We start from the raw sequence: 26,681 nt of genomic DNA on the forward strand, positions 1-26,681 counted from the left end.
CCCCAATATGTGAGACTTGTGTGAGACTTTGTTGGGGTACCCTTTCTTTGTTCGCATGTGCTGGTATTTGAGTCTCTCTGTTGCTTTTCTTAATCCTGGCCTCCTCTCCTTCCCATCTCCCCGCCCAGAGGGGCAGTGAGCTCCTAGGAAGGCTCCTGGATCCTACCTTTTTTCTCTTGGAGCTATGGGGGGGGCTGGTGAATGGTGAGACAGTTAAAAGAAAAATTCTCTTTGCTCTCTGAAACATGTTTCTGCCTGGTTTGGGGGTTTTTTGTGTCTTGATTGGTAGTGTTAGGTCAGTTATCTGTTGTACTGATCTGTCCTGAGTAGCCAAATCCATTCCATATTTTTCCCTTTCCCTGCAAGAGAAGTAGCTTCCAGCTACCTGTCATTTCCTCTCCTGTGATTTTCCAGCTGGGCAAATGGGGGGAAAATTAGAATTCTTCTGTCAAAATTTGCAATTTAGGCACCATGGATCAGATTAATCCAGGAACTGCAATTTGGAAAGAGGAAAGCCTATTTTTCCTATTCCTAGCTCTAAGTTTGGGTCAAATCCTCATGGTCCATTCATTTCTTAAATTCTGCTATAACCTTGTTCACTTTGGAGCCTTTTCTCCTGGATCCCTTCCCTCTATTTCTCTATAAATCAAAAATAGAGCATGGGACAGTGCTATTTTGAAACTTCAAGTTTAAGAAAATGGGATGGGATATTATATCTTTTTTTTTAGGTTTTTTTTTTGCAAGGCAAACGGGGTTAAGTGGCTTGCCCAAGGCCACACAGCTAGGTAATTATTAAGTGTCTGAGACCTGATTTGAACCCAGGTACTCCTGACTCCAGGGCCGGTGCTTTATCCACTACGCTACCTAGCTACCCTGGGATATTATATCTTTAAATGCTAACATGAATAAAATAGAAAAAGAAGAAATCAATGAACTAAATATGTGACTAAAATATTAGAAAAAGAACAAATTAAAACCCCTCAAGTAAATATCAAATTAGAAATTCTAAAAATTAAAGGAGAAATTAATAAAATCAAAAGCAAGAAAACTATGGAACTAATAAATAAAACCAAGAGCTGGTTTGATGAAAAAAACAATAAAATAGATAAACCTCTGGTCAATTTGATTAAAAAAAAGAAGAAAAACCAAATTGCTAGTATCATAAATAAAAAAAGTGAACTCACCACCAAGGAAGAGGAAATTAAAGTAATAATTTGGAATTATTTTGCCCAACTCTATGCCAATAAATTTGACAATCTAAGTGAAATGGATGAATATTTACAAAAATATATGTTGCCCAGGTTAAATGAAGAGGAGATTAAAAACCTAAACAACCCTATCTCAGAAAAAGAAATTCAACAAGCCATTACTGAACTCCCTAAGAAAAAATTTCCAGGGCCAGATGGATTCACAAGTGAATTTCCTATCAAACATTTAAGGAACAATTGGTTCCAATTCTATATAAACTCTTTGGAAAAATAGGTGAAGATGGAATTCTGCCTAACTCTTTCTATGACACCAATATGGTGCTGATACCTAAATCAGGAAGAGTGAAAACAGAGAAAGAAACTTAATAGACCTATCTCCCTGATGAATATAGATGCAAAAAATTTTAAATCAAATATTAGCAAAACTATTACAAGAAGTTATCACTAGGATAATACATTATGATCAAGTAGGATTAATCCCAGGGATGCAGAGTTGGTTCAATAGTAGGAAAACTGTCAGTATAATTAATTATATCAATAACAAACCTATCAGAAATCATATGATCGGGGCAGCTGGGTGGAGTGATAGAGCACCGGCCCTGGAGTCAGAAGTACCTGGGTTTAAATCCGGCCTCAGACACTTAATAATTACCTAGCTGTGTGGCCTTGGGCAAGCCACTTAACCCCATTTCCCTTGCAAAATAAACAAAAACAAAAAACAAAAAAAACCCAAAAAATCATATGATCATATCAATAGATGCTGAAAAAGCTTTTGACAAAATACAGCACCCATTCCTAATAAAAACACTAGAGAGCATAAGAATAGATTGTTCCTTAGAATAATAAGCAGTATCTATCTGAAACCATGAACAAGCTTTATATGCAACAGGGATAGGCTTGAGGCATTTCCAATAAAATCAGGAGTGAAACAAGGATGCCCATTATCACCACTACTATTCAATATCGAAATAGAAATGTTAGCCTCAGCAATAAGAGAAGAAAAAGAAATGAAGGAATTAGAATTGGAAAGGAAGAGACAAAACTCTCACTCTGCAGAAGACATGATGGTCTACCTAGAGAATCCCAAACAATCATCTAAAAAACTACTAGAAATAATAAGTAACTTTAGCAAATTAGCAGGATACAAAATAAACCCTCATAAATCCTCAACATTTCTATATATAACTAGCAAGATACAGTAGAAAGAGCTAAAAAGAGAAATTCCATTCAAAGTAACCTCAGACAAAATAAAATACCTGGGAGTCTACCTGCCAAGGCAGACTCAAAACCTTTTTGAAAACAATTATAAAACTCTTCTCACACAAATAAAATCAGATTTAAATACCTGGGCCAACATCAACTGTTCATGGATAGGTTGAGCTAATATAATAAAAATGATAATTCTACCAAAACCAAATTACCTGTTTAGTGCCCTATCAACCAGAATTCCAAAAAATTACTTTAATGGGTTAGAAAAAGTTGTAAGTAAATTTATATGGAGAAATAAAAAGTCAAGAATTTCCAGGGATTCAATAAAAAAAGTGCAAAAGAAGGCAGCTTAGCCTTACCAGATCTAAAATTATATTATAAAGCATCAGTCATCAAAACTGTCTGGTATTGGCTAAGAAACAGGGTGGTGGATTAGTGGAACAGATTAGGTACAATAGTAGGAAATGATTATAATAATCTGCTATTTGATAAACCCAAAGGATCCAGCTATTGGGATAAAAACTGTTGGGAAAACTGGAAGTTAGTATGGAAACTTAGATTAGACCAACACCTCACACCCTATACCAAGGTAAGATCCAAAAGGATACAGAATTTAGACATAAAAAACATTATTATAAGTAAACTAGAAGATCAAGGAGTAGTTTACCAGTCAGATCTATGGAAAGGGGAGCAGTTTATGACCAAGGAAGAGATAGAGAACATCATTCAAAACAAACTAGATGATTTTGATTACATTAAATTAAAAAAGCTCTTGCACAGATAAAACCACTGTAACCAAGATCAAAAGAAATGTAGTAAATTGGGAAATAATTTTTGCAACTAGTATTTCTGACAAAGGACTCATTTCTAAAATATACAGAGAACCGAGTCAAATTTTCAAAAAAACAAGCTATTCCCCAATTGACAAATGGTCAAAGGATATGCAAAAGCAATTTTCAGTTGAGGAAATCAAAGCAATCCAGTCAAATGAAAAATTGTTCCAAATTATTGCTTATTAGTGAAATGCAAAATAAAGCATCTTTGAGACACCACCTCACACCTCTCAGACTAGCCAATATGACCAGAAAGGACAATGATCAATGTTGGAAGGGATGTGGGAAATCTGGAACACCAATACATTGTTGGTGGAGCTGTGAACTCATCCAACCTTTCTGGAGAGCAATTTGGGATTGTGCCCAAAGGGCAACAAAAATGTGCATACCCTTTGACCCAGCAATACCACTATTGGGTCTATACCCTGAAGAGATTATGAAAAAGGGTAAAAACATCACTTGTACAAAAATATTTATAACAGCCCCATTTGTGGTGGCAAAAAATTGGAAATTAAGTGAATTTCTTCAATTGGGGAATGGATTAACACACTGTGGTATATGTATGTCATGGAACACTATTGTTCTATTAGAAACCAGGAGGGATGGGAATTCAGGGAAATCTGTAAGGATTTGCATGAACTGATGCTGTATGAGATGAGCAGAACCAGAAAAACATCATATACCCTAACAGCAACATGATGATCAACCTTGATGGACTTAGGTCATCCCTTCAGTGCAACAACCAGGGCCAATTTTGGGTTATATGCAATGAAGAATACCATCTGTATCCAGAGAAAGAATTATGGACTTTGAACAAAGACCAAAGACTATTACCATCAAATTAGGAAAAAAAAGTTACATTATGTAATTTTACTATCTCATACTTGATTTTTCTTCTTTAAGGATATGATTTTTCTGCCATCACATTCAACTTAGATCAATGTATAACATGGGACCAATGTAAAGACTAACAGAATGTCTTCTGTGGGGGGGGGTAGGGTGAAGGAAGCAAGAATGGGGGGAAATTTGTAAAATTCAAAATAAATAAAATCTTTTTTTTAAAAAAGGGCAGCTAGGTGGAACAGTGGATAGAGTACTGGCCCTGGAGTCAGGAGTACCTGAGTTCAAATTTGGCCTCAGACACTTAATAATTGCCTAACTGTGTGATCTTGGGTAAGTCACTTAATCCCATTTGCCTTAAATAAATAAAATTAATAAGAAAATAAAGGGACCCAAAAACCCAGAAAAGTATTTTGGGTTTTCATTGGGTATTTTATAGGTTTTACAAGTTAAATTAATGCAAAATATACTGTTGAAGGACATTTTTCCAAAATTTTGAATTTTGTTGCAAATTATATATGAGACTTCTATCCATTTTAAAATTGTATCTTGGAAAATGTTTTGGTCCTCATCATACAAGACAAGAAGCAACTTGAAAATGTGTGGCTACTTCTGTGAATAATCTATCAGAAGCTGACTGCAATTTGAACAGATACTGGAAGTTTTTGCAATTTGATTCTTAAGGTATAAATAGAAAATATAGGTCTATATGGGTATGTATGCATGTTTATACACATAAATAAGCAAATACATCTAGATATCAAAATTAGAATGATAAATCAAAAGTTATGAAATCTTTCTATTTTTGAAATTTAGGAGAGTAGACTGAACCCTGGCATCATGAAGTTAAGCAAAGTACGGGTCTGAAAAGCTCCTGGGAATAATGGAGACTTTGGTTTCAGAATAAAGGAAGGAAGCTGAAAGTCCCATTCTGAGCCCTTGGTTGAATCTGGTTTCTCTATATGACATTTGGGAAAATAAGATCCATGGGCAACTGAGTTCAATTTTTAACCCCAGTTTACATAAATGAAAGTTCTAAAATATGGATTATTTCTTTTATTTGTTTGAGATTCTTTAAAACGACTAAATTTTATAAGCAATAATGATACTGTCCTTCCTTCTAGAAGAAGACCATGACATCAGAGAGGTGATGCCATGACAAGCACGTGAATTGGACCTGAGTAAAGAGGTGCTAGGCTAACTCCCCAGCCTCACTGCCTCCTCTGGAGCCATCTGGTTCCAGTGGCTAGATAGGAATCCGGACAACTGGAGATGGCCCTGGATGGGGAGGTTATCAAGGTGAGATGACTCGCCCAAAGTCACACAGCCAGTGAGTATCAAGTGTCTGCAGCTGGATTTGAACTCCTATCCTCCTGACTCCAAGGCCAGGGCTCTCTCCTGTGACTACCCGGCTGCCCTATTCAATAATAGAGCATCACTTAATTTAGGATGTCAGAGCCTAGCTCTAGGCTAGAGCATTTTAAAGGAAGATGCAATGATTTCATTTCTGTGAGAAATTGCAGAGATAATCTTTCCCTTTAGAAATCAGTTAGTAAATCAGGTTTGAAATAGGAAAAAGGTTAAAAAAATAAAAACTCTGCAGGAAGATTTTTGAAGCTAACCACACCTTGGCTTAGTAGAAAAACAATTTTCATTGGACCAAAAAGGGAGCTTGGGAACTATGGTTCACCATGTACACATAATGAAGAGAGGAAAATATTTATGAAAATTACGTTGTTTATAAGTCCAGGTTTATAAGACCAATTTTAGTGAAGAGAAAAGGAACAGGATCACCTAAATTAAGAAATTTATTAAAGCTTTATGATATTTTAATTAGATTAATTTTTAAATATGTATACGTACAATAGGTTGACTTTGTCATTTTAAAAATTATTAAATTAAGAAAGTTTTAAATTTTAAAATGCATAATTGTGATCATGGTATTTTTAATATCCTAAATGTTCTACTATTAAGAACTATTGGCAGGCGGCTAGGTGGCGTAGTGGATAAAGCACCACCCCTGGAGTCAGGAGTACCCGGGTTCAAATCCAGTCTCAGACACTTAATAATTACCTAGCTATGTGGCCTTGGGCAAGCCACTTAACCCCACTGCTTTGCAAAAAAACCTAAAAAAAAAGAACTATTGGTAAATAATTGTAACAGCTAGGATTATTAGTAAAGATGGCTTCTCTAATAAAATCTTTGGGAATTGAAAATTGTGCTGCTGACAACAAAAAGAAGGAATAAAGAAAATCTAAGTGAAATAAATCTCTGATGCAATTCCATCGATACTAACTGAATAAACTGAAAATTCTATGTGGTCCTAAGTTGTAATTAGTGACAAAACTGAATTATGTGTAATAATCATGTCCCAGTTTTCTTCTCAATCAGAGACACACGTCCATTTTCCCTACTAAAAGGAACAATCATTACCTGGTTTGAAAAAAAAGCTAATATTCTATCAATATTTCTTTACAAAAGGAAACTTATTTAAGGTTATTTTAACTGTAGTTTATAACAGTCTTAAGATCATTAACTGAAGTACAAAGAAAATCTTGTAATCCTAAAAAAGGGAGTTTTCAAAACCTGTAATTGTCTCATCAAAAATATTCTGTTGGAGTGGCTAGGTTGCAGAGTGGATAGAGCACCAACCCTGGAGTCAGGAATTACCTGAGTTCAAATCCAACCTCAGACACTGAATAATTACCTAACTGTGTGGCCTTGGGCAAGCCACTTAACCCCGTTTGCCTTGCAAAAAACCAAAAACTTAAAAAAAAAAGCATTCTGTGGAGGGGCAGCTAGGTGGTGCAGTGGATAGAGCACCGGCCCTGGAGTCAGGAGTACCTGGGTTCAAATCCGGTCTCAGACACTGAATAATTACCTAGCCGTGTGGTCTTGGGCAAGTCACTTAACCCCATTACCTTGAAAAATCTTAAAAAAAAAATTCTGTGTTAAACCTTCATACAAAATTAGGGTGTGCTGTATGCATGCACGCACACACACACACATACACACAACTGAAAAGCTTTCATATGTGGGTAAATTTGGGGAAAAGTGATTTAGAAAAAAAATAGATGGAGTCTTGTGATAAGGGTAATTTTTTTTTAAGGTTTTTATAAGGCAAACGGGGTTAAGTGGCTTGCCCAAGACCACACGGCTAGGTAATTATTCCGTGTCTGAGACCGGATTTGAACCCAGGTACTCCTGACTCCAGGGCTGGTGCTTTATCCACGCCACCTAGCCACCCTTAATTTAATTAATCTTAAGAAAACTTTACCCCTTTTAAAACTACCCTTTTTTAGAAACTTGTTGTTTCAAAGGACTTTTGAGGGTTTATGTATGGTACTTTATGAACGAGAAATTTTTCCAATGTAATTTAAGATAAATTCTGTATGCGACTTTAATTTCCAACCTGTAAGTTCAATAATCTGATATTGGCAACTACTTGTCCAACTTATTTAATGAATGAGTTCTTGAAGACCCTGATTTTTTGAAATTTCTTTGCTAGATTTTGCTATTTTGGTATAGATTTTTGTTCTGGAGATATATGTTTGGAGACCAAAGGATGAGACCTACCTCCATGTGAGTAGAGATCTTTTAGCATAACTGATGATAATGTTCTTCTCTTCTCAATGAATGTGACTCAAAAAATAGGGATCCCCTCTTACTCCAAACTACCAGAATGAAAAGTTTCTGTTGGAATTTTCCTAAGTTTTGTCCACCTGATCAGCTATGTCCCTGATAATAGCTCTCAGAAAATTTTCCTGTTTTCCAAGGTAGTAAAAATATGACAATTTACTATTTGTGAAACATTTTGTCATTAGGATAAAAACATCTAAACTACTGTCAGCAGAAAGGACTTTGCTGATTTTGATCAGAATTTGTTGCCATTTGCATGGCATAGGTAAGAATAAAGTTAATATGTTGAAGTCATCACAAGTATATCATTCAAATTCTTGAAGAATCACATTTCCTTTTTTTTAGGAAGATATGAATATATTTGGGTAGAAGTAAATAAACCTATCAAACAAAATATGTAAAGTCACTAATTATGTTTATAAGGTTAAAGTTCAGAAAAGCTCTATGTTGCCTTGCTGTTGTTCTAAAAAATTAGATTTTAGTAAGAAAATAATAAGCTTAGCGAAAAATAATATGCGTCACTCTATCTGGAAATCTGATTGTTCTTATGACAGTTTTGTTTCAGTTGGAATTAGAAATTCCTGTTGAAATTACTTTAAGGTCACCTGAGATGTTCTTATTGTTTAAAAGGATGTGGGCCTGTTTCCAATGGCAATATCAATAATCCTTGCCTAAATCCTTCCATGGATTAGCTCTCTCACAGCTGACTTCTATATATAATGATACTTCTAGAGATCCAAAGAATGGTACCCTAACCCAATGGGGGAGGATACCAGAATACAAAAAGACCCCAAGTCCTATTTCATTTTCCCTCATATTTTTAATTCCCTTTCCTCAGGCACAGGGAGTGTGATAAGATCTCTCCCTTATCCATTACCAGGATAGGAGTTATCACTGCTGTTATCCTACCTGGAGTCCAGGTAGGGTCAACATTTCCCCCAAAATGTTTCACCATCCTGGTGAATGAAATGGTATTTGGGGTCTTTTCCCCTTAAAGAGCAGAGGCAGAGACTCCTTGATCAAATTAAACAGGTTTGAAGGAACTTCTCTTCTTGCCCTTTGAGGAAGAATGAGGATTGTTACTTCCCTTTTTAGTTTTTTTCTCTCTTTGTAACATGCACCCCTCCAATCCATAAGGAAGATGATTAACGTAATTTGTAACACTGGTTTCTGAAAACATTTTTATATTAGTTTTTTTCTTTTTAAGCATAATCCAGTGTCTGGGATTTATGTAGTTTTTGATGAAATAATTTGTTTTTGTTTTGTTGCCACTGTAAAATTACAGACATCATGACATATCCTGATCCCCAAAGTTTAGAGCTGAATTCATTCTTGATCATAGGAATTTGCCATTAAAGACCTCATGAGACTATCTGAATCTGAGTCCAGGTATAAAAGAAATTTATGTTAGATTAAAGGTCCTATGAGGCTGGCAGTCCAAGGGAGTTAGACACAATGGAGGTGACAGGCTCACTGAGAAAGGCTGGGAAAAGGAGGTCTTTGGCTAGCTCTAAGGCTAGAATTTCCCAACTTGATTTCCCAAACATGAAATTTGGAAATGATTCACCAGGCCAATTTAAAATCTATTTCAAGGCATTTGGTCATCCTTACCCGTACCTGGTAAATATCATCTAAATAAAAAGAAAAGTTGTTCTTTCTTTTGTCCTTGGTCCCTGTGGTAAAAACCTGTAATCATGTCAGGTGATCAGTACAAAAAAAATAACAATAATAATATGAATTTATACCATTTTTGCTTATGGCTATCTAATTCTACCAGCCAGCTAGGCTAGTATGTAGCCTTGGCATCTACAGTCAGCTACATGCTACCATGAGAATTAAGATCCTTTAACTTTTTGAAATGCTAAGGGGATATTTAAGCAAGTATGATAAAGCTTTTGTGATACCAGGATATGATTCTCTTTCACCTAGCTGCCCCATCACTGTGCTCTTGATAGGAGTAGGAAAGTTTGAAAGGGGAAAGATAAAGACTTCTGTTCTGACCATGATTGAGATGATGTCCAATGGGTCAGCTGGGAGAGTAGGGAGGATCACTGAATCCAACTGAGTGAAGGTGGGCTCAGTGATGGGCCGAATTGGGAAGGGACTCAAGAGAAGGAGATACCTCTTCAAGGAAGGCAGGCACTGCCAGGGTAGGAAAAGATCCCACTACAGAGAGATCACTATTTTTTGCATGGGTTTTTGAGTCTGTAGTTTCTTTTACAATGTGACTGATTGCACAAGTGAATCTATAGCAAACTGCCGGCTATCTCAGGGACAGGGGATGAGGAAGGAGAGAAACCACATTTTTCAAAATTAATGTTAAAAATTGTTTTTACGGGGCAGCTAGGTGGTGCAGTGGGTAAAGCACCGGCCCTGGAGTCAGGAGCCCCTGAGTTCAAATCCCATCTCAGACACTTAATAATTACCTAGCTGTATGGCCTTGGGCAAGCCACTTAACCCCATTGCCTTGCAAAAACCTAAAAAAAAAAAAATTGTTACTTGTAATTGGGAAAAATAGAAAAATAAGAGTTGACTAAAGAAATAAATGCACAAAAAGTCTGAGAGATGAGGATCCATGGATAAAAAGCCACCTGGCCCCCAAGCATGGGGGCCAGGAATGGAGGGCCCACGAGCAACAAGTAGCTCACTCACCTGGAGGGCCCTGAATGTCAGAGCACAGGGTCAAGACTCTGAAGAAGCACTCTCTTTGAGGGGAAGGTCAACCTTGTCAGGACACAGACCTGGGAAGAAAAAGCCAGGTTACTTCCCTCTCGAACAGTCATTAGCCACACCACCCCTCTCTCTCTCCCCCTTTCTATGTCTGTCTGTCTCTGTCTCGCTCTCTCTGGGCAGCAGCATGCACACACATGCAGACCTGGCTCCCCATTCATTCCAGAACTCACTCTAAGGAGGAACAATCTCTGCCCTCCAGGGACCCCTCCCCTCCCCTCCACCTCTGGGTCTGGGAGACTCTAGGTGGAGATAGCTCAGGACCTCCAAGTCAGGAAGCCAAGCCCTTTGGGACAAGGGATGTCCCTTAGACCACAGGCATGGGCAGGCAGAGAAGCCTGAGAGTCCTGGGGTGGTAGCACCCCACCCCCAGACCCCTGTGGAAATGGGAAGAGCTGTCCAACGGCCAGGATCAGGAATCAGCAGCTGATGGCTGCCTTTGCCTCTGCCCCCAAGGACAGAGGGACCTTCCTTTTCAAGTGCCGTCTGTTCTCTTAGATGGCAAGCTCTGGACCCTTACTGAAGGAGGTTTAGGCCTGGCCCCACCTCCCTTTCCCCAAGCCTCAAATGTCAGCCCCAGGGGCCCAGAATCCTGTCTCAATCCATTGTCTACTCTGGGTGGCACTCCCCTGGCCCGGTGCCAAGAGTCCTCCTCATCCTGGTACCCTGCCAGGGCATTTGCTGCCAGGGAAGCTCCTGTGGTCAGGAGCCAGAACTGGCCCTTCCTAGCTGGTCCTGCTCCAACCTTCCGGAGTCCTGAAATCTGACCTTGGGGCACCCTGGCATCCATCCTGGCAGGAAGTGGGAGCTGGCCCACAGGCTGGCTCTGCTCCAATTCCCTCACCTCTCTAAAGTCCTCTACAAAAGCCAGAAACAACTACTCTGGATTAAGGAGGGTGGCACCTCTCAGGACTGTACCCCCAGCAAACCTCATGTGGACGTTTATGGAGGAGTGCCAGCCCTAGGGATGAGAACCCTGCCCTCACAGAAGGGACTTCCCATAGAGGTCAGGCCCTCAGACGGCAGCAAGGGGGCCCAAGGCACATCTCCTAGTGGGATTGCAGGGGGTCCAACGGTTGAAGGGGTGGGCTTGGGGGGCTTTCAATCATAGAAAAGGTAGATGTGCTAGACCTTGGGAGAAACCTGAATAGGGAGAGGGGGCTACACCATTTTCTCTAGAGCACTTGCTAACTGACCCAAATTGACCATGTACTATGGCATAAAACCCTTACAATCAGATGCAGAAATAATAAATGTATGCTTTTCAGATCCTAATGCTATAAAAATTACATGCTATAAAGGAAAGATAAAACAAAAATTGGAAACTAAATAACCTAATTTAAAGAACGAAGGGGGGCGGCTAGATGGCACAGTGGATAAAGCACCGACCCTGGAGTCAGGAGTACCTGGGTTCAAATCTGGTCTCAGACACTTAATCATTACCTAGCTGTGTGGCCTTGGGCAAGCCACTTAACCCCGTTTGCCTTGCAAAAACCTTAAAAAAAAAAAAAAGGAAGGGCAGCAAGGAGGTGCAGTGGATAGAGCACCAGCCCTGGAGTCAGGAGGACCTGAATTCAAATCCAGCCTCAGACAATAATTACCTAGCTGTGTGGCCTTGGGCACACTTAACCTCATTGCCTTGCAAAAAAACCACTTTTTTTTAATGGATCAAACAACAAATCATAGAAATAATCAACAATTTCAACCAAGAAAATGAAATACATCAAAATTTATGTGATGTCAAAAGCAGTTTTTAGGGGAAATTTTCTATCTCTAAATTCTGATGTGAATAAAGAGATCAGTAAACTGGACGTGCAGCTAAAAAAGTTAGAAAAGGAACAAATTAAAAAGCCCCAATGAAATTATCAGAAATTCTGCAAATCAAAGGAGAAATAAAATTGAAAGCAATAAAATGAAGAGTTGGTTTTATGAAAGAATCAAATAGATAAACCTTTGGTTGATCTGATTTAAAAAAAAAAAAGGTTTTCCAAGCCCAAGAGACATTTTGCCCTTGTTCCTGGAGGTACTGGGTACCATGGGGCAGTCTACACCCAGTCTCCTCACTTCCCTGGCCTGGCCCTCAGGTGCCCAGCCTTAGATTGTGCCCACCCTACTCCTCCTCCTGCGCCATCAAAGGAATTGGGACAAAACCAAAAAAACCACACTGCCCGCATCCACTCCAGATGGGCCACCCCTTCCCACCACTCTCGCCAGGGGCTCCCCCTGAGCTCGGCCACCCTCTCAGATTGGACAGCAGAAGCCATGTCCAGGGAGTCTCATCTCCCATCCCTCCTGTACCTCCTGCCCCGTCTCCTTTCCCACTGCTGGCTTCGGTGGCCCCTGTGGTCTTTCCTGCCCTCAGGCTCCCTCTCCTGGGTCTCCTCCTACCTGAATCCTTGGCTGGACCCCTCAAGGTTCCCTCCCTTCTCCATGTTACACTAAATGAAAGTTTGGTGACCTCATCCCCTTCCATGGCTTTAATCATCAACTCTAAGCAGATGACTCTGAGCCACCTTCTCAGCTGACCGCCAATCTCACATCTCTGTTGGATATCTCATACCAGATATCCAGTAGACATCTTAAACCCCCAAAATGAACTCATTCTCTTTCTCCCCAAACATCCCTACTGATCCCTCAAGCCTGAGCTCAGAAACATCTTGGAGAGCTTCCCCAAAGGGGAACAGGCTGCCAAGGAGGTCTTCAAGAAAAGCCCAGATTAGGGGCGGCTAGGTGGCACAGTGGACAGAGCACCAGCCCTGAAGTCAGGAGTACCTGAGTTCAAATCCAGCCTCAGACACTTAATAATTGCCTAGCTGTGTGGCCTTGGGCAAGTCACTTAACCCCACTGCCTTGCAAAAACCTGAAGAAAAAAAAAAGACCAGATGAACATACATTTATTTTGGGCTTTCTCCTGGCGAACTCATGCCCTTCCTGAGAGTGTCCCCTCGCCCCTTTCCCTGAAAAGCCTTGGGCCAGCTAAGCACTGGCCCTGCCTCCCATCGTCCAGGGTGCATCATCAGCTCTTGATGGAGAGTTGTGTCCAGACTAGGCCACCTGATCTCTCCCAGGATACTTGCTCCTCCTCATTATTCCTTTTTTGCAGTCTAGCAGCCACCTGCCAAACATCACTACCACCCCCCAGCTCTCTAGCTTGAGGGTCAATGGTAGAGAGGAAAAGACTCCAACCAAATTTTCCCATGGTTGGGAACATGCTTTCTTAGTGTCATTAAAAACAACCAAAAGGGAGCCGTTTCCTCTCATGTTCTTGGTGCGTTCTTTTTACTGGCCAATAACTAGGCGCCCCCTAAACAGCCAACAATGGCGAGCCTGCTGGATCCACTGGGGTCTGTTCACCAGTCAAGGACAGACACAGATTCCATGCTAAGAGCATGAGCAAGTGGAGAGGACCCCGACCACTCAGCTGGAAGCCTAGAGCAAGGGCTGGAAAATAAGTTTCTCCCAAGGTCCCTTCTTGAAACAAATTTTGGGAGCTGAAAGAACACCGATAGTGCCAATGACCAGCCCTGATCCCAAGGCTATGTGAGAAGCAGAGTCCTGATGGCCACTAGTTTGGCTTGACTGGTATTTTTCACAAGTTGGGTTGTTTTCTTCCTCCAGTAGGAGGAGGGAATTAGTGGGAAAGAAAAGTTTTGTTTACTTACAAAAACAAATTTTAAGAATTTTTTTAGAAGCTCCTTCTCCATGGGGCAGCCTCACCCCCTGGCACATGCTAGCAGCAGACCTGCCACCTTCTCCCATTGGGGAGCTCCTCTGGAGGTGGCTGCCTCCCAGCTGTCCCAATGCCAGCTCACCTTCATCCTTTGCCCTCCCTCTGGGGTCTTGCCTTCCAGCTTGGCATAGGAAGCATTTGCCTACCAGTTCCCAAGTGTCATAAATCTTACTAACATTCCATGTTCTGTTTCTTCATTTTTTTAAAAAGTCACATCCAGATGTTCCCCAGGGCTGTGTGTGGGAAGGACCGAAGATGGAGTCAGCTGCCCCTCTCCAGGGGAAGCAGCTGCTCCACCCCAACCTGCCGGGCACCCCTGGCACTGAGCCATGGCATCCCTCATAACACGACCGGGGGAGGGGGGAGCAGAGGGCTCTGTCTTCTGAAGAGCTGGGGTTCTCCTGCAGCCAGCACCATGTGCCCACCCATGAAGAGCCAGTGTCCCTCCAGGATCTGGCTGGGCAGAAGGGCAGCAGCTATTAGCCCACATGCTGGCTGGAGTCAGGAGGCATATTTCCCGCTCAGGCGGATGGGCACAGGGAGACTGAACAGGGATATTCTATCAGCTCTGCTCTTTAGGCTGTCTAGAACTTGACTTCTAAAGGGTCTCAACTGTCTCAGGCCCTGGTTTCCTTCTGTGTAGAATAAGGAGTTGTCCCTGGTTGCCCAATTACACTTACATGGAGTGTCCCTCACTGGAGCCCCATGAGAGACAAGGGCCATCGACCCTGAGGTAGAGAGGATAAACTGAGGTGCCCAGTCACCCAGCTCTACCTATCTGTGGTAGAATTTGAACTGTCCTCCAGATTCTAAGCTCAGCATCCCATCCAACGGTCCAGTGGGTCTTCTACTGTTGGGAGGGGCCAGAACCCTTTGCCCTTGCCAGGGCCCCTCCTGCACCTGCCCTGGCAGGAGCTCTCTGAGTCACTGGAAGAAGCCTATACCTACTGGAACTCAGGCCTGAGACCTGAGGACAGTGGCCCCCAGGGCTCCGTCAGCCCCTGCAGACCCCTCTCTGTTGACCTCCACAAAGGGCAGGCACATGTGAGGGAGCCTGGAAACTTGTGCCCACCATGGAATCTCCCATGAGACAGCTCACTGACTTAGGGACCCTGGGAGCCTCCCTTCCCCCCCCCCTTCTATAGAGGCTCCTCCGAGGATGGGGGAAGGCTGACCCCTGTTCTTCTCTACCACCTACAAGCCTAACCCAGCCTGGGGGGCCTTTTCTGAACCCTCCTCCTTCCAGACTTCTCCTGGCCCCCCGAGGTGGTCATCCTAACTGTACGATGCTCTGAGGCTCTAGGGATCCTTCTTGGGCCAACCCAGGCAGAAGCCTTTGGGGTCTCTGCTGATGCTCCTACCCAGGGCATCACCCTGGCACCCCACACAGAGAACCTGCTACCAGAGCTCATAATCTCACCCTCAGGGGCAGGTTCTGGCTGACCTCCTGCCCAGGCCCCTGGTTCCCTCAAAGAGGAACCCCAACCCTTGACCCCTTCCTTCCCCTCCCACCAACCAGCCAGAATGCCCTGGGATCCAAAACCTTTCGGATCCTAGCTCTGCCAGGACCCTGCAATGAACCAGAAGCGAGTCCTAGTTTCCCACACCCCCCACTTTACTGAGGCTTGAATAGTGTGTGGAGGGGGGAACGGCCAAAGCTCTGCTTGGGGAGGAGAACCCACCCGGGGCACCCAGGTGGACAAGGTGACTGGAGCAGAGGCTGAGGATGGCCTTGGCATGAAGAAGGCAGGCCTGAGCAGAGAAGAGCAGGGATTGGTGGGCTTCTCATCCCACGCAGCCCAGGCCCTGAGTGCCAAGGAGGTGGGGGGCACCAGGACCTCACCCAGAGACACCATCCTTCAGAACGTGGCTGCAGAGCGACCATTTCTGAGTCTCAACTGTAACCGCATTCCCCTGCAAAGCGACTTGGGGCTCTCCAGGTTCCCCGCTTAGCCCAGGCAAGTCCAGGACCCAGAGTGGGCAGCCTAGGGGAGTCCGGGCCAGGCTGGAGGGAGCAGGGAATGGGAGGGTGGGGCAAGGTCCCCTGCCCGGAGAGTCCAGACAAGGCAAAGAGGGCGATGCCCAGCAGAGAAGAGAGGTGGGCCCCCCGGGAAGGGCAGCTCCCTGGCAGGGCAGACTAGGGACAGAAGACAGGGCAGGTTGCGGGGGGGGGGGGGGGGGGGGGGAGTGTTTCTTCCAAGCCGATTTGGGGCTGGAAGCTAGGCCCGGGGGAAGTCAGCAGAGTGCCCAGGGCCCCTTGCAGGGGGCAGGATCTGGGTGGCAGGGCGCTGGCCCTGGAGGGGAGGGGGTGCAACCTCCTCCAGCGGCGGGGTGCAGGGGGGCCCTTGCGGCTGAAGGGAAGTGGGCGCAATGCAGAGGGAGCAGGGCTTGGTCTGGGGGTGCTCAGGGCACAGGGAAGGGGCGCCTGCTTCTGGGGGTGGCTCCGGGGCCGGGGGCGGCCCAGCACCCTGGCCCGGAACGGCGGGGAGACGAGAACTGCGGCTGGGGGGACCCCAGGACTCCCGGGGGCCGGGCCCGGATCCTTCTGGGGGGGCAAGAGCTGGCGGGGTCCCCTCCCGGAAGGGGGGGCCGGGGGCCAGAGCTCACCTCTGGGGTACAGAGGAGGGCGGGGGCCTCCGTCCCGGGGTGCAGGCGGGCACAAGGCAGCCCCCCCCTGTGATGCAGCTCCTCGGGGGCGGGGCCAGAGCCGGCCAATGACGCTCCGGCCCCTCCCCCAAAGGGCAAAGAGGGCGAGCACGGGGCGGGGCCCCGGAGCGCCCCAGGGCCCGGCCCCGCCCCCTGCCGCGCCCCTCCGGGCTCGCGGCCCGCTCACCTTCAGTCGCGGGCCCGGGCCTAACCGCTGCCGGGCGGCCCGGGGCGGGCGCGTTGCCATGGTGAGGCGGGGAGGCCGCGGCGCCGCCGCTGTCCGCACCGCCCCTCGGGCCGCGGTCGTCATGGGGACGGGCAGGCCGGAAGCTGCCGCCAGGATTCCGGCACGCCCGCCTACTCCGCATTTCCGAGCGCTCAGTGGGAGGCTGGCGTCCGGGCCCCGCCCCCGGAGCCGAATGCCGGGCCGCTATTGGCCGGCCGGGCCGCTTCTCTGGGCCTTTTCCAATGAGCAGGCGCGGCCTTTCGCGAGCGGCTCCCACGTTGGCGGGGCCGGCCTAAACTGACAGCCGAGAGCCCGGTCCCTCTCAGCGCTTCTCCTCTGCCCCCCCCCCCCCGCCCCGCGGCGTGTGCCCTCGGGGTTCCTGGGAGAATCGTAACTGCCTTTTCCCTCTTCCCGAGGGGGCGGGCGGTCCCCGAGCCACTCTCCCTCCCCCCCCCCACCAAGTCCGACACCAGCTTCCCTTCGTACCCCTCCCCCCCCCCGCCGCCGCCGGCCGATCTGCTCCGGAAGCGCCCGAAACCCCCGCCCGGAAATGGCCGAGTGCGGCCCCGGGCTGCGCGCCGCGTCTGCGCATGCGCGCCGCGGGCCGACAGCGGCCAGAGCCGAATCGGGGGAGGCGGCGGCGGAAATCACCGAAGCGGCGGGGCGCCCCGAGACCGTCGTCAAGGCCTCCGCGACCGTCCGGGCTGCGGCCCCGGTCCAGCCCGAGGCCGGCAGGTAGCCTGTGAGCGAGAGAGAAAGCCGGGGAGGCGGAGAGCGAGAAGAGAGAGCGAGAGGGGGCGGTCAGGAGCGCGATCTGGGGCAGGCCAGGCGGGGGAGGGGGCGGGGCCGGCAGCGGCCGCCGGGCGGGGGCGGGGCGCAGCCGCACTCACCTTCCGAAAGCTCCCGAGCCCAGCCGAAGCCTTCCGGAGGGAGCCGAGCGCTGCCGAGGCGAGCCGAGCCAGCTACGGGAGCCGAGACGGGCCGCGCGGCGCGGCGCTGAGCGGAGCAGCCGGGGCCGGAGCGCGGAGCAGCCGGGCCGGAGCCGGAGCCGGGCCGGGGCCGGAGCCGGGGCTGGGGCGGGCAGGCGGCGGACAGCGGGCGGGGGCGGCCGGCCGGCCAGGGCCCCGAGGAGGCGGCGGCGGCGGCAGGATGATCAAGCTGTTCTCGCTGAAGCAGCAGAAGAAGGAGGAGGAGTCGGCGGGCGGCACCAAGGGCAGCAGCAAGAAGGCCTCCGCCGCGCAGCTCCGCATCCAGAAAGGTGGGGGGCCCCCCGCGCCGGGGCCCGGCGGCGCCGCCCCTCCCCCCCGGCCCGCGGCGCCGCCCCTCCCCCCGGGCCCCCGCCCCCCCGCAGCCCCTCCATTCCCCCGGGGGCCGTGGTCTCGGGGTGTCGCGATGGCGCCCCGCGAACTCCCCGCGCTCTCCTGCAGACATTAACGAGCTCAACCTGCCCAAGACGTGCGAGATCGACTTCTCGGACCAGGACGACCTCCTCAACTTCAAGCTGGTCATCTGCCCCGATGAGGTGAGCACCCCGCCGGGGGCGGCCGCCGGGCGCGGGGCCGCTGGGCCACTGAGCAATCCGCCCCCCTTCTTTTCCAGGGCTTCTACAAGGCCGGCAAGTTCGTGTTTAGTTTTAAGGTAAGTCGGAGGGGGAGGGCCGGAAGGGAGGCCCTGCGAGGGCAGGGGCCTGCCCTGGAGGGGGCTGACTGTGCCTCCCCGCCCCAGGTTGGCCAGGGCTACCCCCACGACCCCCCCAAGGTGAAGTGTGAGACCATGGTTTATCACCCCAACATCGACCTCGAGGGCAATGTCTGCCTTAACATCCTCAGGTGAGGTGCCGGGCTGGGCTGGCCCCAGGAGCCCGGCGGGGAGCGGGCGCGGGGTGGGGTGGGGTGGGGGGTCATCGCCGGGGGAGGCTGAGAGGCCCCTCGGGTCGGGGCCAGCCCTCAGCCCCCCCCCCCCCGGCCTCGTGCCCCCGCAGAGAGGACTGGAAGCCAGTGCTCACGATCAACTCCATCATCTACGGGCTGCAGTATCTCTTCTTGGTGAGAGGCCGAGGAAGGGCGGGCGGGGGGCGGGGGGCGCGGCGGGGGCGCGGCCTGACCGGCCCCGCCCCCGCAGGAGCCCAACCCCGAGGACCCCCTGAACAAGGAGGCGGCCGAGGTCCTGCAGAACAACCGGCGCCTCTTCGAGCAGAACGTGCAGCGCTCCATGCGCGGCGGCTACATCGGCTCCACGTACTTCGAGCGCTGCCTCAAGTAGAAGGGGGCGGCGGACCCCCGGCGGCCCCCGGGCCGCGTATTTATTGGGGGCCGGGCCCGGCGGGGAGGGGGGGCTCCCGGCCCGCCCCCCGGTCTCTGGGCTGGGGTTGGGGGGCCCCGCGTGCCCCCGGGCGCCGCCCGCCCCCGCCCCCGCCGTCCGGATCAGAGAAGGGAAATGAATTGGCTCGCCCCCGGCCCCCGCCCCCCCTCCCACTCGAGTTTGTGTCAGGTTATTAAAGGGGAATGTTGATGCAGTGCTCCCGCCTCCTGCCTTGTGTGCGTGCGTGCGTGCGGGACCGGGGCGGCGGGGCGCGGGGCGCGGGGCTGGGCCGAGCCGGTCGCCCCGGCGCGGGGGAGCGGGGCCCGGCTGGCTCGGCGCAGGCGCAGTGTGTCCGAGCCCCGGGCGCTTGCGCACGACGTCGCTCGGCGTCCGGCCGGGCGCGCGGCAGTGACGTCAGGGCGCCCGAATCCGGAAGCAGCGGCGAGTTCTGGGAGAAAGCAGGCGGCGAGGAGACCCCGGGCGGCGGCGGCGCGGGCTGCGGGGTGTGGGGGCCGGCGGCGGGCGGGGCCAGCGCGACCCGGGGTGGGGGGCCTTCCCGGACACGGCGGTTGTGTGGCCTCCCTCGGGGCCGGGTGAGTCAAGGCGCCGCCCCCGCCCCCTTCCCAGGGGAGGACCCGGACCCCACCCCCGGCCACCCCCCTCCCCGCCTTGGAACGCGACTCCCCCAGGAGCCCGGGCCCAGCCCGCAGCGGCGGCGGACGGGGGCCGCGCTAGTCGAACCCACATCTTGCTGCTTGGGGGGGGGGGGGGGCCGGGCCGCGAAGGAAGGGGCAGCCTCTAGATTCTGCCCTCTGACCCCGCGTCCCCCCTTTCCTCCTCCCTCTGACCCCCGGGTGCCCATCCTTCCAGGCCCTTCCTCAGCTGCCCCGGGAAGGCTCTCTACGCCCGCCCTGCAGGGCCAGGCCCACGCTGGCCTGGGGCCCCGCCGTGGGCAGAGACCCCAGCCTCCACCTCCCACGGGCTCAGGCCGGGCTCCGGGGCTCAGGTTGGTCCCCTGGGCTCAGGCCGGGCTCCGGGGCTCAGGTTGGTCCCCTGGGCTCAGGCCGGGCTCCGGGGCTCAGGTTGGTCCCCTGGGCTCAGGCCGGGCTCCGGGGCTCAGGCTGGTCCCCTGGGCTCAGGCCGGGCCCTGGGGCTCAGGCCGGGCTCCGGGGCTCAGGCCGGGCTCCGGGGCTCAGGCTAGGCTCGGCTCCCTGCAGCTCCACCATGGACCTGCTGTTCGGGCGCAGGAAGACCCCGGAGGAGCTGCTGCGGCAGAACCAGCGGGCCCTGACCCGGGCCATGCGCGAGCTGGACAGGGAGCGCCAGAAACTGGAGACCCAGGAGAAGAAGATCATCGCCGACATCAAGAAGATGGCCAAGCAGGGCCAGATGGTGACCCGCCTGGCGTGGGGCTCCCCAAGGGTGGGCTCCCCGGGGCTGGGCCAGCCTCCCACCCGCCCTAACCCTATGCCCTCTTCCCCCCTCCCCAGGACGCTGTGAAAATCATGGCCAAAGACCTGGTGCGCACACGCCGCTACGTCAGTAAATTCGTGATGATGCGAGCCAACATCCAGGCCGTGTCCCTCAAGATCCAGACGCTCAAGTCCAACAACTCCATGGCACAGGCCATGAAGGGCGTCACCAAGGCCATGGGCACCATGAACAGGCAGGTGAGCACTTGGCCGGGCTCGACCTGGGAGGGAGGCCTCTGGGGGCCTGAAAGGAGAGGCCAGGCCTGGGGCAGGTGGCCTCCCACACCGAAGCCCAGCTGGGTGGGTCCCCCTTCTCCTCCCCCAGCTGAAGCTACCCCAGATTCAGAAGATCATGATGGAATTTGAGCGCCAGGCCGAGATCATGGACATGAAGGAAGAGATGATGAACGATGCCATCGACGACGCCATGGGGGACGAGGAGGATGAGGAGGAGAGGTGCTAGGGCTGCTGGGAGGGGCCCTGTGGGGGGGTCCGGTCTCCATCCCTCCCTCATCTCTTGTCCTCTGGCCTTTCAGTGATGCAGTCGTGTCCCAGGTGCTGGACGAGCTGGGCCTGAGCCTGACCGATGAACTCTCCAGTAAGTACCCTGACCTTACCTCTCCCAATTGGGGTGCAGCCCCTTGCCCTCCCCAGTGCACCCAACAATCTTTCTCTCCAACAGATCTCCCCTCCACCGGCGGCTCCCTCTCTGTGGCTGCGGGGGGCAAGAAGGCCGAGCCCTCCACCGCCCTGGCAGATGCCGATGCAGACTTGGAAGAGCGCCTCAAGAACCTGAGGAGGGACTGAGCCAGCAGGGAGGTGCAGGGGACTCCCCCCCCCATCCCAAAATAAAAGTTTTTAAGACACCCACCAGGCTTGGTTGTGATGGGGGAAGGGAGGGTGGCGGGGAGGATGGGAGCACCCTGGACCCCCACCCCCATCAATAACAAAACTTGAGAATAGAGGCAGGGAGAGGCATGGCTGGCAAGTTTATTGGATGGGTGTTTCAGTGATCTCCAAGCTCAGGACAAGAAGCAGATGACAAAGACAAAATCAAGGCAGCCTAGGGCTCCTCTGGAGGGGGGATGTCTCCCCCCCAAAGGCCCTTCCAACCCCCAACTTCTCCAGGGAGCGATTGTCAGGAAAAACTAACCCTACTTCCCAGAAGGAAGTGGGTGCTTGGACCCTAAGAGGGAAGACTGTCTAGTCTAAAGGGGAGGGGGTCCCAGCAGCCTCTGGGGCTTGGGGGGGCACTTTTCCCCTCCCAGGGCTGCAAGCCATGGAGGGCCCTGCCTACATCCAAGGGAAGCCTCACTAAAGGGGGAAGGGGTCTGAGGGTGGCCCAGCAAGCAGCCATGCCCAGCAACCAGCCCCATGCCAGGGGCTCCCAGGATGCCCTGCTGGCTTGGGGGGTCTACCATGACTTGGGAGGGCCCTCAGCTCCTGGGGTATGTTTTTATTAAATCAAGAAGTAAAAACCGCATCTGGGGGGAGGGGAAATACAGAAGGACCAGGGGGTGAAGGAGAGATGAGTGAGGGGGGAATGGAGCCATGGGGGGGAACAAGGCCAGGGCTCAGTTAGCGTCGCTGGGACCCCCCACCAGCTCAGGAGGGGCCAGGCCCGGGCCTGGGAGTGGGGCAGGGAGGGGCTCCACCAAAATTGCAGAGAACTTGGTATCTCCAAAAGCCTCGTTCATGCGAGTCTCAAAGAAGCGTTGAAGGCCGATGATGGACTGGACGTCAGCTTTGTCCTGGGGGGAGTGGAGGTGGGGGGGGGGGTTGAACAAGATGTCCGGTACCCCCAGGCCCCCCCAAACTCCCCAGTCCCCCCTCCACCTCCTCACCTCCGTGAGTTTGTTGAACTGCTTGAACATGCGGCCCACATCCTGGGCAAACTCCTGGGGAGAGCTGTAAGGAGGCGACAGCTTCTCCTGGAGGCGGGCCCGGATCAGGGTGAGATCCAGGGTGCCAGGCTGCTCGGCTGAAGGCGTGGGGTCCGTGGCCAGTCGGTGCAGAGGGCGGCACGGCTCATGGCAGAGCAGGGCCAGCAGGACACGCTCGCATTTCTAAGGGGGGGGAGCCAGAGTTGGGCTGCTGCCTCAGCCAATGCCTGGGGTACCTCACCCTGACCAGGCAGCTGACCTCCCCACCCCACCAGGCTCCCCGGGGCTGCCCAATACCTGCTGGTTAATGGGTGACAGCTTGGCAGGGCAGGCATCTCCATCGGGGTTCAAGGCCCCACTCTCAGGGCCAGGCAGAGGGACCTCGTCTTTGCAGTCCACCAGCTCCTGACACAGGGAGCAGCTCCACTCCTCCCTGGAAGGGGGAAGAAAGGGAGCTGTGCTCAAGAGAGGCCCTTGGGGTACACCCCAACAGACAGATGGCCCACCCAAGGGAGGGAGCCCCTTCTTTCTCTGCCCACATACCCAGGCACCTCCTGCAGGGTTGGCAGATGACATTCCAGATGGAAACAGAATTCGCACTGGCTGCACATCACCAGGTCCCCGGGCTTCTGACAGACACGGCAGATGGTGGCGCTGTCATCCACAGGTCCGGTGGCGGCAGTGGCTGCCCCGGCCCCGTCCGGGCCTCCCAGGACCTCCAGGCCAGAGCCGGTGCTGCCACTGGGGGAGGCCAGGTGGGGGCCCTCAGCCCCCGAGGCCTCCAGGGGAGGCAGGAGCAGTGGTTTTGTCTCCAGCCCCTCCACTCCTGGGGGTGCTCCGATAGCCGCCTCTGTCTCTTCCTCCTGTGGGTGGGGGGGGGGATTGATGAGACTTGGGTCCTGCCTTGCCACAGCTCCTGCTGGCCCAGGCCAGGCTTCCCTCCCCCTGCCTCACCTTGACCATGGCCATGGGGGGCATGGGAGGACCCCCAGGGGCCCCGGGCTGGCCACCCCTCTCAATGACGATGAGGTTGTAGTCCTCATTGGTGGTCCCCGGGAAGACCTTGAAGACGGGGGGCTGGCTGTCTGCCGTCAGGTCCAAATCAAGACGTTCCAGGCTCACCCTAGGCACCTTCCGCATGAGACCGCTCACCTCCCCCTCGCCGGATCTGGACCTGAGGAAGGAGAGCGGCCAGGGATGATCGGGCCTTGCCAGGCCACCCCCACCCCCCCACCCCTGACAAAGGATACTCTTCAGTCTCAGCCACTTACCTTTTCATCCCGGATACATTGGGCTCAGCACTGTAGGGGTCATCTGGGAAGCAGAAAGATATGGTCAAGATGGTGTCACCATGGGTGTCCCCCCCCCCCCCTTTCCTTCTCACTAAACCACTCACCTGGACCATAACTCCCATAGCCTTCCTGCAGGTCCATGGCCTGGAAAACAGAACATCATTGATCAGTAACCTGAACACTGTCCCACCAAGAACACCTCCCCCTACCACCCAGGAGAGGGCCTTACCTGATTCCCTCCAGGCTTGCCAGGAGGGCGGGGAGGGGCCATGGAGCCAGGCCCACTCCTTTCTGAAACAATCTTGCCTGTGGAAGAAGAAAAGTGGCTCAGCCCCTGGCTATACCCCCATCTCCCCTTTCGCCAAGACAGGCTACTCAGGCCCAGCCGGGCAAGCACCCACCAAAGGCCTCGGCGCTTTTGGTCCAAGCGTTTAGGTCCCACTGGAACTTCATGTCCCCCTGGGGCTCCACGGGGTCCACGATCATCTTGAGAGCACGGTGCAGCTGGAAGTAAATCTGGGGAAACGGAGCTGGGTGAGGCCGTGGGGCCCAGCCGCCCCACACCTGGCCAGCCCTCCCTCTGCCCCCCTTGCCTGGCGTCTCACCAGCTTCTTGGACAGCAGCAGGGCCGTGTTGTTGTCGCTCTCCAGGGCCCAGGAGGCAAAGCGAAGAATGTGCTCCTGGTGCCGCTGGATCTTGGTCATAGTCCAGTGCTGGCGTTCCAAGCGTTCCTGCTGCCCCTCCGTCACCTTCTGGGCATCGTTGACTAGTACGCGGCCCCGCTTGTTCAGTTCCTTCATGATCTGTAGGATGGCCATCTTCACGTCCACCTGCACCCTCTTCTGCACGTCGGTCACCTGGCGTATCCTGGGGGGGGGAGGATGTTTTAGAAGCAGCCACGGACCAGCCCGCCTCCTGCCCTCCCCACTGCCTCAGACTCACGAGGTGCGCACTTCCTTGGTGTTCTTCTGCAGGGTGGCGTGCTTGTCACCCAAACGCTTGACCAAGGAGGCCAAGAGTTTCCTCTGGTTTCTCACGGCATCCTCCAGGAACTGGTACCTGCCCCAAGGTAGCCCCGTCAGCCTCCTCAAAGGCCTCGCCCCCCCCCCCCAGGCTGGCAGCCCGAGCCCCGGATCCCCTGGGGCCTACTCACTGATGGTCCTTGTGGGCATTGAGCTGGCAGTCCCTGCAGGTGAGGGTGTCGCAGCTCTCGCAGAACAGCACCAGCGGCTCGTGCTTGTGGACCGAGCAGTACACCGTGCGCTCCCCGTCGCGGGACTTGGCGGGGCCTGCAGGCGTGCCAGCCACAGGCGGACAGGGAGACGCTGAGGGGACCTCCCGCGGGGGCGCCCGCCCCGCTCCCCACCCGGGCGCCCGCCCCCCCTGCCCGCCCCGCCCCGGAGCTGGGTCCCACCGGTGGAGCGGACGGTGTGGTCCTTGGTGTACTTGACCCGCTGGTGCGCCTCCACGCACGTCTCGCACAGCGGCTCCGAGCACTCCACGCAGTAGCTGGTGGCCGGGGCGTTGTCCTCGCAGCTGGTGCAGCACTGGGCAGGGGCAGAGGGCCGCGGGGCTGGAGGCTGCCCGCCAGGCCCGAGGCCCCGCCCCCCGCCCGCACGCGGGCCGCGCCTCACCTGGTTGGCGTCCTTGGGGTCCGGGGCCGCCTTGGCGCCGCTGTCCCGCATGAAGTAGTTCTCCACGATGTCCTTGGCGAAGCACTGCTGCTTGCACACCGGGCAGTCCACCACTGCGGGGGGCGGGCAGAGGGCGAGGCTGGGGGGCGCCGGCCCGCGCCTCCCCGCCCCCTCCCGCCGCCCGAACAAAGGGCCCGCGCCGCCCCTCCCCCGCCCGGGCCCCTCACCGGCCGAGTCGCCCCCGTTGTTGGCGGGGCCGGCGCCGGGCGCCGCGGCCGGCCCGAGCAGCAGGCACTGGCCGCACACCGAGTGCAGGCAGGGCAGCAGGCGCGGCTCGCGCTCGGGCCGCAGGCGCTCGCGGCACACGCCGCAGTGCTCCAGCAGCTCGGCCGCCTCGCTGGGCCCGCCGCCCGCCGCCGCGCCGCCCGGGGCCGGGCCCGAGGAGGCCGCGGCGGCCGGCCCCGGGGCGGCCCCGGCCGAGGACGAGGCCGCCGCCGCCGCCGCCGCCGAGGCCGAGCCGGCCGCGGCCGGGGCCGAGGAGGCCGCGGCGGCGGGGCCGGGCGCCGAGGGCCCGCCGGCGGCGGCCGAGGCCGAGGCGGCGGCCGGGCCGCCGGGGCCGCCGGGGCCGCGCTTGTCGGCGCCCGCGGGCCCGTCCCCGGAGCCGGGGCTGCCAGCGCCCGCGCCCGCCGCCACCGACGCCGCCATGTCGCGCCGCTCCCGGGCCTCACGCGGCCGCTCCGCTCGCGCTCCCGCCGAAGGCCGGGCCCAAGGGGACGCGGGCTGGGGCGCGGGCGCGGGCGCGCTCACGGGGCCCTGCGCGTGCGCGGCGGGCCGCGCGCGCCGCCGGGGGGGAGGGGAGGGGCCGCCGCCGCCTCGCGCAGGCGCAGCACGGAGCGCGCCGCCGCAGCCGCCGCCGCCGCCGCCGCTCGGCTCCGCTCGGCTCCGCTCGGCTCTCGCCAACGGCCCAGGCCCCGCGCCACGAGCCGCCTCGAGGGCCCGCGGACGCCCGGGCCGGGAGATGAGGGTGGCCGGGCCGGG

At 53.4% G+C, this 26,681-nt stretch overlaps 3 protein-coding genes across 5 annotated transcripts; 2 read left to right on the forward strand and 1 right to left on the reverse strand.

Moving 5' to 3' along the window:
• The first annotated feature begins 17,388 nt into the window (after positions 1-17,388).
• On the forward strand, positions 17,389-19,579 carry UBE2M (ubiquitin conjugating enzyme E2 M). Of its 2 annotated transcripts, XM_074220220.1 has the most exons (7): positions 17,389-17,796; positions 17,962-18,319; positions 18,489-18,583; positions 18,661-18,699; positions 18,787-18,890; positions 19,043-19,106; positions 19,183-19,579. In XM_074220220.1, exons 2-7 carry the CDS (start codon positions 18,211-18,213, stop codon positions 19,321-19,323), a joined length of 552 nt encoding a protein of 183 aa, XP_074076321.1. In that variant the 5' UTR covers positions 17,389-17,796; positions 17,962-18,210; the 3' UTR covers positions 19,324-19,579. The 2 variants fall into 2 exon arrangements, with proteins under 2 accessions (XP_074076321.1, XP_074076319.1); XM_074220218.1 differs by having other exon boundaries at positions 17,389-18,319.
• Positions 19,580-19,848: 269 nt separating this feature from the next.
• On the forward strand, positions 19,849-21,704 carry CHMP2A (charged multivesicular body protein 2A). 2 transcript variants are annotated; one of them, XM_074220224.1, is made up of 6 exons: positions 19,849-19,955; positions 20,580-20,754; positions 20,853-21,032; positions 21,160-21,290; positions 21,371-21,432; positions 21,517-21,704. In XM_074220224.1, exons 2-6 carry the CDS (start codon positions 20,587-20,589, stop codon positions 21,639-21,641), a joined length of 666 nt encoding a protein of 221 aa, XP_074076325.1. In that variant the 5' UTR covers positions 19,849-19,955; positions 20,580-20,586; the 3' UTR covers positions 21,642-21,704. The 2 variants fall into 2 exon arrangements, with proteins under 2 accessions (XP_074076325.1, XP_074076326.1); XM_074220225.1 differs by lacking the exon at positions 19,849-19,955 and adding an exon at positions 20,035-20,349.
• Positions 21,705-21,806: 102 nt separating this feature from the next.
• TRIM28 (tripartite motif containing 28) lies at positions 21,807-26,385 on the reverse strand. Its single transcript, XM_074220159.1, has 15 exons — positions 25,871-26,385; positions 25,644-25,756; positions 25,424-25,556; positions 25,163-25,298; positions 24,952-25,068; positions 24,615-24,876; positions 24,411-24,525; positions 24,239-24,315; positions 24,114-24,153; positions 23,989-24,031; positions 23,672-23,891; positions 23,261-23,580; positions 23,015-23,150; positions 22,679-22,900; positions 21,807-22,585 (listed from the first exon to the last, which is right to left on the reverse strand). The coding sequence occupies exons 1-15, from the start codon at positions 26,346-26,348 to the stop codon at positions 22,409-22,411; spliced, it is 2,589 nt and encodes an 862-aa protein (XP_074076260.1). The 5' UTR covers positions 26,349-26,385; the 3' UTR covers positions 21,807-22,408.
• Positions 26,386-26,681: the final 296 nt, after the last annotated feature.

The sequence above is a fragment of the Macrotis lagotis genome, chromosome 1, assembly GCF_037893015.1.
Source record: "Macrotis lagotis isolate mMagLag1 chromosome 1, bilby.v1.9.chrom.fasta, whole genome shotgun sequence".
NCBI lineage: Eukaryota > Metazoa > Chordata > Mammalia > Peramelemorphia > Peramelidae > Macrotis > Macrotis lagotis.

Coding starts and splice junctions, on each gene's coding strand:
- TRIM28 (XM_074220159.1), bottom strand. CDS start 26,348: ATGGCGGCGTCGGTGGCGGCGGGCGCGGGCGCTGGCAGCCCCGGCTCC. Junction 25,757..25,870: donor CAACGGGGGCGACTCGGCCG/GTGAGGGGCCCG, acceptor CGCCCCCCGCAG/TGGTGGACTGCCCGGTGTGC. Junction 25,557..25,643: donor ACCCCAAGGACGCCAACCAG/GTGAGGCGCGGC, acceptor GCCCCTGCCCAG/TGCTGCACCAGCTGCGAGGA.
- UBE2M (XM_074220218.1), top strand. CDS start 18,211: ATGATCAAGCTGTTCTCGCTGAAGCAGCAGAAGAAGGAGGAGGAGTCG. Junction 18,584..18,660: donor TGGTCATCTGCCCCGATGAG/GTGAGCACCCCG, acceptor CTTCTTTTCCAG/GGCTTCTACAAGGCCGGCAA. Junction 18,891..19,042: donor GTCTGCCTTAACATCCTCAG/GTGAGGTGCCGG, acceptor GTGCCCCCGCAG/AGAGGACTGGAAGCCAGTGC.
- CHMP2A (XM_074220224.1), top strand. CDS start 20,587: ATGGACCTGCTGTTCGGGCGCAGGAAGACCCCGGAGGAGCTGCTGCGG. Junction 20,755..20,852: donor TGGCCAAGCAGGGCCAGATG/GTGACCCGCCTG, acceptor CCCCCTCCCCAG/GACGCTGTGAAAATCATGGC. Junction 21,291..21,370: donor GAGGAGGATGAGGAGGAGAG/GTGCTAGGGCTG, acceptor CTGGCCTTTCAG/TGATGCAGTCGTGTCCCAGG.